The sequence below is a fragment of the Corapipo altera genome, unplaced genomic scaffold, assembly GCF_003945725.1.
Source record: "Corapipo altera isolate COAL_440 unplaced genomic scaffold, ASM394572v1 67, whole genome shotgun sequence".
Lineage (NCBI taxonomy): Eukaryota > Metazoa > Chordata > Aves > Passeriformes > Pipridae > Corapipo > Corapipo altera.
Genome location: NW_020884906.1, coordinates 736,725 through 745,533, shown reverse-complemented (window position 1 = coordinate 745,533; position 8,809 = coordinate 736,725). Strand labels below are relative to the sequence as shown.

Below are 8,809 nucleotides of genomic sequence, written 5' to 3'. Positions count from 1 at the left end.
CCCTGTGTCCCCAGTAACACCCTGTGTCCCCAGTAACAGCCCTGTGTCCCCAGTAACACACCCGTGTCCCCAGTAATAGCCCTGTTCCCCAGTAACACCCTGTGTCCCCAGTGACACCCTGTGTCCCCAGTGACACCCTGTGTCCCCAGTAACACCCTGTGTCCCCGGAGCAGGTGCCCACCACGGTGTTCACTCCCCTGGAGTATGGCTGTGTTGGACTGTCGGAGGAAGCAGCTGTGCAGTGTCACGGGTCAGACAATATTGAGGTATGAAATCATTTGTAATTCTCTGTTTGGTGGCAGAGTTGCACTGTGAACAGACAGAATTTTCACTGTTGCATCAGGTGAAATTTTTGGACCCCCAGAATACTGTGTTTGCTGCTAGGGTGTTGGTGTCTCCAGAAGTGCTCAGAGCTTTAGTATTATTGCAGCAGGTCACAATGGGAACTGCTACCTAGTGGGCTTGAAATTATTGACAGCTTTAAAATTGGGTGACAGTTTTAAAGTAGCTGCCATTTTTAGCAAGGGCTTTCCATATTTTCCTTTAAAATAATGAAAAGGTTTTAAATAAATAATTTTTTCTACAGAGGTATAAGGGTGTAGTAATAGCAGTCATTATAATATTAAATGGCAGTTTTTGGCATAATAGTGCTCTCTAACACAAAATGTTGTTGTTTTTCCTACCAGGTATTCCATGCATATTATAAACCTCTAGAGTTTACAGTGGCTGAAAGAGATGCAGCTCAGTGCTATATGAAAGTGAGTTCTGTGAGCTTTTAACTTGCCTTTAATTTGAAACAAGTAATATGGTGCAGCCAGCTTTAAGGAGGGCTGTTTGGCAAAAAACATCTCAAGGTGGATATTTTCTTGTTGACAACCTGTTTCTCTAGTGTAACTCCAAATGTTTAATGTTCATTAAATATCCCATTGCATCTTGGAATTGCTTTACAGATATTAGCATTTCTCAGAACTGATATTCTGCTGACTAATACTGCCTTTGGACTGCTCTTAAGGTCCTAAGAAATATTTCAAATTCTATAGACATCAATCTCTGCTTCTCCCGGCAAAGTTTTTAACTGGGTTACATGTAATATTTGCATTGCCATCTCTTGGCAAAGTGTGCTACCTTCAGAAAAATTAAGCATAAGGCTTACAAAAATAGAGTAACTGTTCAGTCTTACTCAGGAAAACAGAAAGCTCCTGGCTAAGACCAAAGTGTCAGACCTGAAATATATCTTCTCCTAGGGCCATCCAGTTGCTTCAGTGTTGGAAAGGTTTTTGATGCACTTGCCCTTAGTAGAGAATCTTAGATAAGGTGAAGTGTAGTGTTGGTAGAATATATCATAGTTTTCTTTTTCTTTCTTTTCTCTTCAACATCAGGGAACAATTTTTTTTGCATAAATAGGTCCATCAGTTCTATGATAAAGTGTTATATTGTTATTGTTATGTAAGAGATGTCCATTGTCAATAGTTGCAGCCAGTTTTTCTGACTGTGTTTTGTCACATCTGATTTATGTAAGTGCCTTAGTGACTTGCCTTAAGTGTCCCAACTACCAGTGCAACTAAGGTGATGCTATTTCCTTTTATGTATTCCCTTTGAATTATGTCAGTTAAAGTAAATATTTGAGGGTGAAGTAGTAATAGCATAATAGTTATTGGAAGATATTGAATATAGTCCCTACTAAACTCTCAAAACAAACATCTAACTTGAGTATTTCAAACTCTATTGCAAGAGAGTTTTTTCTTTAAAACTCCTCAAAATTTAAAGTTACATGTCAGGATTGCTGCTGTTCCTGGCATTCCTGAGGAAAGAATTCAAGCTTTTACTGAACAGCTGGATTAGTGATGATTTAATGCTTGATGGGAGGATGCTGGGAGAGACTCTTTTCCATAATTATAAAGATGATGTCCTTAAAGGAACTAAAAAGTTTTCATTACGTTCTCTAATAAAAGTTAAGTGTGCAGTGACTCAGCTCTCCCAGATCCTTGTTAACTCACCTTCATACTTGGCTGCTTCCAAGGCTTGACTCCTTTCTCGGTTGTGTGGCCAGTGTGGTGAATGTCCCCCCAGACACTGCTCCAAGTGCTTCCTGCCTGAATCACAAAGGCCCAAAGTGTCCCATAATTGGCAGTGGTCATGTGTGCCAATCCAGCTGATGAGCTGCTGGCAGTAACTGTGCCAATCCAGCTGATGAGCTGCTGGCAATAACTGCCCAGCCCTGGAGAAGTGCTGAGGTGGCCAGTCTGGGGAAAAGAACATTGCTCTGGTTACCAGACCACAGTGTTTTGAGGCTTTCAAACAAATGACAAACACCAAAGTATTCAGTAGCACAGATGACTGTTGTCAGTGGCTCCCTGCAGTCTGACACAAATACCCTGCTGCAGTTCAGTTCAGCAAAGTGCTCCAGAGCCGTTGAGGTCAGTGAGACTGGAGCAAGTGTGTAAGTTTTTGGCACCCTGGAAACGACCAGCTGAACTAGGATCCTGGGGCACTTCAGTTGCGTTTAATTCACCTTCCTGCCTTATCTTTAAGTGTTCTAAGGGAGGCTCTCTGTGTCATGTATTGTTTTCAGATGGTGTGCTTACGAGAGAGGGAGCAACGGATACTTGGCCTTCATTTCATTGGACCAAATGCAGGCGAAGTTATTCAAGGATTTGCTCTTGGAATCAAGTAAGTACAAAAGAATGTCTCCAGTTTCTAAAGCCTGCTTCTTAAGTTATTGTAAGATTATAAAAGATAGCTGCCTCGTTTTGGCAACACTATAAAGAATGCAGGCTTTTTGTTACTTTTATGAAGTGTTGCACATATTTTCACTTAAAATACTGCAGTTCTTCATTAAGATGTATTGGATTTAGTTACTGTAATACTGGATATGGCTAAGGAAACAACTAAGGAAAATATATTGTTGACTTGATATAGTTAAAGCAAAAAACAAAATTGTGCATTAACTTACTAATGTTAGTGTTTTTCAGCGTAGCCTCTTTTGCATTCTATGCACAGAATAAGCAACCACTGTACAGTTTTGGAAGCTACTTCTTTTAAAGAATATTTGTGCTTTTCATAAAAACCTTTCTTTACACCTGCCAAGGATTTCCTAATCTTATCTTTAAATGTGCACAGCCATTGCTCCTCAAATGCTCAGCAAGGACTTGCATGAATCCCTATATGCTTCTGAGGTATAAGCTAATCATGATATAGTAAGAAAGAAACTTGTGTAGGATAATGGGAGAGGGCAGGTACTTTTGTTTGGAGCTAGCTGATAATTGCAATAACAAACTTACCCTTTGTGATCAGATCTTGTTCCAGATTTTCCTCAAATATTAGTATAGAAGCCCTCTCTTTCTGGGTCCTCCCTGGTAAATGGAAAATTCCTGCTATGCCTCCCATGGGCTGCAATTATTTAATATTTGTTGTTACATTTCCCTTCTTATCATCCTTATCCTCAGAAATGTTGATTTGTATATTTATGTTACTAAATTATAGTTTTTAACTCCCTCTTTGAAGAAAGTAGTCTGGGGCACAATAAATCACCCCGAGTTGTGGTGTGAGTTCATTTTCCTAATTGTGCTCACCATTTTATTGCAGTTTTAGTCTTAGAGATGTGAGTGACTAGCATAAATGAAAAGCAGAAAGGATTAAGAAGGCAGGACCACAAGTATCACGTAAGGAATATCTTGGAAATCACTGATTGCAGTGTACCCTCAGTACACATTTTCAACATGTGTTTGTAGTCCTTTAATTGCCAGTGGTATAGATTCTAGAACTACATTTTTTAGGATGTCATTGTTTTGAAGTTTTATCCAAAATAACCATTGAAAAGGAAGCACATGAAACTGGAGTGCTTTTCTGCCTTGCTTGAGGGAAATTAAAATTTTAGCCACAGTAAGAGGTTTTCAGCAGGTCAGATTCTTGTATTGGTTTCTATTGCACTTCACAAATCCAGAGCTCTCAGTGTGGAACACTCACTGGAAGAGCTGTTCTCCTTTGTCAAGCACTGGGTCTTGCTTCAGCCTCTCTGAAGGACGATTTTTCATCTTCCCTCCCCACTTAGCCCTCCAGTAACATCTGTGCTCAGCAATGATCCTCTGATTGTTGGTGCTTTTTGGACGTGCAGACATCAGAAAGTATCTGTGGCTCCCTTCCCTGTATTTTGTGGAGTGAGATAACACAGTTCCATAGAGAGCTTGAAACAATTCTTAAATTTAGGGCCATTTCAGCTATTCTTAAAGCATGACCTGCCAGGAATAGCAGCTCAAAGGAAAGTCATCAAGTCTTAAGAATGTATTGGACAAGTAAAGGAATTAAGCAAGTGGGATTTTAGCTGAAGGGTTTTCTGATGGGTTTTTTGTTGTTGTTTATTTGGTTTGGGTTTTTTTCAAATAAGAGGCTTTTTATTCTCCTGCTTATAACATTGATATGTTCAGTATAAGCACCAGTGACTTTCTGTAAGATCATGGAATAATATTCTGGTATTGCTTCCTTCAGCAGATTCTTTCCAGCGGTTCTGATTCAGATTTTCTTCCTCTGTGTGCATGTGTGCATTGTTTTCCATCTGAGTTAGTGAGACACACATGTATGTACAAGAAAAGCTGAAGGTTGCAGTTTTGTCAGATGTTTTTGCCATAGGCTCAGTTGTGACTTGGGTAAATTGCTTAATTGTCTCTGTCTCAACCCTTATGACAATTCTTCCCTGCCTCGATGCCGTGAAGTTGGGCGTCTACAGTTGTGTAACTGCCTGAGAAATAATAGAGCCAGCATTGTCTGAGAAACAAATGAGCTCCTCTACCTGATAAAATGGACAGGAGCAGAATTACTTTGATGTTTTCGGACCTTCTGGCTGTTTCAGGTGAAGAGCATTTGACTGTGTGGGTCTTTCTCTTTCTGCTGTTTTTGGTAGGTGTGGTGCCACGTATCCTCAGCTGATGAAGACAGTTGGCATCCACCCCACCTGTGCTGAGGAGGTCACCAAGCTGCACATCACAAAGCGCTCTGGCTTGGATGCAACAGTCACAGGCTGCTGAGGTTAAACACCATCCCTGGAAAGGAGGAAAAAAGCACAAAATATGTTTGGGAAGAAAAGGGGCACTTAGAGTTGAAACAGCATTAATGGTTTGAGTTGCAGGGATCTTTCTCGTTCTCCCTGTGGGCAGCTCCTTCTCACAGCCAAAAGAATTGTCCTTGCACCATCTCAGTTCTAACACCAATGCAGTCCTGCTGTAACAAAGCTCTCTCTTTCAAAGTGCCTAAAACCCTCCTCTTGCTGGGAGCTAGGAAATAATCCCAGTATTTTACATGTGAATGTAACTGAAGCCAGGGACACCTGAGGCCACCTACAAGTGGAGCAGTTTTCCCTGGGTTCCTCTGCTGGCAAAGTGCCTCCTGGGATGGTGCCACAGATCTGGGAACTGGACAGGGCCTCCCGTGGCAGTTTGGTGATACTTTGTCCTGAGCTTGCACAGCTCATTACTGATGCCAGCAGTGACTGCTGAGACTGTGCTCACGAGCAGAAGCAAGTTCCCAGAGTGTGTAACAAGGGGTAAGCAGTCAGCCTCGGGATTTTTCTTCTAAATGTAATGCATACAGGAAGGTAACAGAAAATCACCTACCACTGAGGCTGTGCTGCTGCTGGAAGAATCCCTGTGCATTAATCAATGTTATGATGATGGCTGAGAATGAATGAGCTCAGAGGTGCTAAAGGAAGAGTTGAATTTTATGGTGATTTCTCTGCCTACTCCTGAAATTTTTTGTTCAGTTCAAACTAAATTGACACATCTCACAAATTACTGCTTGAACAGTGCATATTAAGCAATGCTGACAAGTAGAATCAAACCCACTAATAATCCAACTTATGTAGCATTTTCTGTTTTATAGAATGCAGAAATCTGGCTGATATATTTTCTTGGTTTCTTTTTAAGACTTTCTCACTGATGAGCTACTACATCTGAATTGATTTAGGTCTGGCTTTACTAAAACACGTTAGTGAAGGGAACTACATTAACCAGCGATCTAGAAAAGAGACAGTCCTGCTCAGAACAAGGATCTAAAATAATTCTCTGCAAACTTTGTTTTGCGTACCGAGAAAGCCTTGCCCTGTCCCGAATTCCCGCTGCTTTTCGGGCTCTCCAGAAGGGGGAGGTGCTGCCTAATCTGTGGCAGCAAAGGAACATCCGAGAGTGAAGCTGCTTGTGCAGAGCCCGGTGAGGAGGTGGCCTGACAAAGGCAAGAACTTCAATGGAAGTCGCAGTATTTTGCTGTGCATAGACACAGAGTTTCTTGCACCCTTTGCAGCAGAATAGTGATCATAGGAAAAGAAGAGATCGGCTGGAGGTGAAACCAAATGTATCCTTTTTGCAGTTAATTGATATCAGTGTTTTCTTAGGGGAATTTGATATTTTCATTCCAAGCTTGTTGCACAGTTTAGAGGAATAGTCTGATGATCATGTGTATCTTTGCTATTTTTAATTTGATTGCTGTTTCACTGCTGCAACGCAGACAAATGGCTGGTTTGTTATGAGTGAAATCTTTTTTACCACGAGAATTGTACCTGTCAGAGAAACTACTAGAAAAAAAGGATCAGAACTTCCTTGTAAAATTTTATGTAAAAGCATTTATCATACTTCCATTGATACTAGAATATTGAATTTTCAACTATTTATTTTAACAAAAAAAGAAGTCTCAAATGCTTTCTTTACAAAATTTCCTGAGTTTTGGTCAATATTTCTGGTCCATAAAATAGGAAGGAGTGATACAGTTTGGCTGCAAGTGGCATTCCCTGTCACATCTGCCAGTTTTCATCTGTGAACTCATCCATAAGTTTGTAATTGAAAAGAAATACTTTGAGTGGAAGTGTAGCTGAAACACTGCCTGCATTTTACAGCTGCCTTTAGAAGAAATAATGAAAACTTTGTATATAAATGTGTGCATACCTGCCCATTCAGAAGTTTCTGTTTCCTTTAATAAAGGTCTTATGAGCCTGGTGCAGCCAAAAACATTTCACAAAAGAGGAGTTCATAATACATTAGGGTTTCTTAAAATATTTTACTTAACATTGCAATTAACAATTGAAACAGAGATCTTTCTGTGAGAAATATCTCACCTCTGACTGAATTGTAATGTCTATGCATGCAAGACTTTTTTCTAGTGATTACCTTTGATAGTTCCTTTGGTTTCCCGTAAGTGAAAGCACTGGTGTTTAGCCCTGTAAAATCAGCTTCTCTTCCCTATCAATGCATCCAGCAGAAGGAGTCTGTCCCTACAGACAAATCAATGGAAAGATGAGTTCATTTCATTCATCATAAAGTTGAAAATAATTATTTGGACAGCAAATAAGGAGATCTCGAGGAAATGTGTGCTCAGTGTGTGAAACTAAGGCATGTCATCTCTCTCAGAAGTAACAGAACTGCCTTGGTGTTAGAATTCTGATGAACGTTGTTCCTGTCTCTTCAGTAGCAGCCCAGTTCTGTTCCTGGTTTAGTGGAAAATGCTGTTGCCCCACTGAAGTAAAACTGAACACACATCACAGCTGCATAACCCTGATGGCAACATCAGCAGCAGGGCAGAATAATGACAACTGCTGTGACTGTGCTTTTTTCCTGCAGGATTCACCAGGGATGGTGCTTAAGAATTGTTTTATTTAAAAGCCTGGCTAATGTCAATTGGAACAACTGATGTACACTGCAAATTACTGATTGCATGTGAAAATGTAAAAAACAAACAAATTGAGTCAGGCTTCACAGGATGCCAGCTGATGAGGATCTGTTTGTCAAACCACACCATGGTGCAAACAGGTCTGAGCTTTGCTGGGTCCCTTACACGTCTGATTCCAATATTTATTGTGTTGTGCATTAATTAATGAATAAAGAATATTTTTTTTCTAGTAAATGTGGGATTGTATTTGCTTAATTTTGGACATATGCTTTCTGCTTACAATAGATTTGGTTTTTGATCTTGCTATTGTTTCTCTTGGTTGAAGTGTGTGTTAAGGAAATGAAGAAGTAGACATACTCAGACCTTTTAAGAAGGAAATGTTGATACCTCTCTGTATCTGTGTGTAAGCTGAATAACCGTGGAGATTTCTCCAGGCTGGATGGCCTCTTATTTTAAATTTAAGGGAACCTGTAGACTTGGTAAGTATGTTTTCAAACACTCTCCAGTTTATTGCAGCTAATGAGATCTAACGTATTTTCACTGTCCCTGTGTGTTGACATCCTGCTTGAGGTCAGGAGTAAACTCCCTGGAAATACAGTGCAGTCTGAGGATTGCACAGGGCCAAACTATTCTACACCAGCTATTTACCTCGGGTTTTAAACCAGAGCACAAAGTGGAAAAAAATCATAAGAACAAAGCCAGTTAGCAGCTATAGGTACTGCTGGGTAAAAATGTTGGAAAACTAATTGAGAAATGACCAGTAACATTTAGAACTCTGAGAAACTTCTCTGTCAGAAAAGAAAGGGAGGACATTGATCAGTTCATCTCAATTTTCTTTTACTTCTGTAAATGCACTGATTTTGATGAGAAGTTCCCATTATGTCAGGTAATGCTGAGCTGCTGAAACAGGCTGGTTTAGTATTATCTGAGTACATGCCCTGGATTTGATGCTGAGAATGAATATTGACTTTATTGTATTTAAAGGCATTTTGATTTCTGCATTTTTAATCTGTTTTAATTTCTTGTAATATTTCATTGCAGGTTCTAACTAATTAGGATATCTAGTAACAGAGGCTAAAAAAGGGATAAGGTAAGAAAATTCTTCATTGTTTTTTTGTTCCTTATTTTTGTATGCTACTTAATCCCAAAACAAAAAGAATTA

The 8,809-nt window shown here is 39.8% G+C and overlaps 1 protein-coding gene across 3 annotated transcripts in view; it reads left to right on the top strand.

Moving 5' to 3' along the window:
• Positions 1-7,881, top strand: part of TXNRD2 (thioredoxin reductase 2) — a 31,108-nt gene extending 23,227 nt beyond the window's left edge. For 2 of the 3 annotated variants that reach the window (XM_027652041.1, XM_027652039.1), the window contains exons 14-18: positions 174-266; positions 687-758; positions 2,573-2,670; positions 4,898-5,115; positions 5,176-7,881. In XM_027652041.1, the coding sequence (XP_027507842.1) occupies positions 174-266; positions 687-758; positions 2,573-2,670; positions 4,898-5,021 (387 nt within the window). In that variant the 3' untranslated portion in view covers positions 5,022-5,115; positions 5,176-7,881. The other variant, XM_027652040.1, reaches the window with a different exon arrangement.
• The last annotated feature ends 928 nt before the right edge of the window (positions 7,882-8,809 follow it).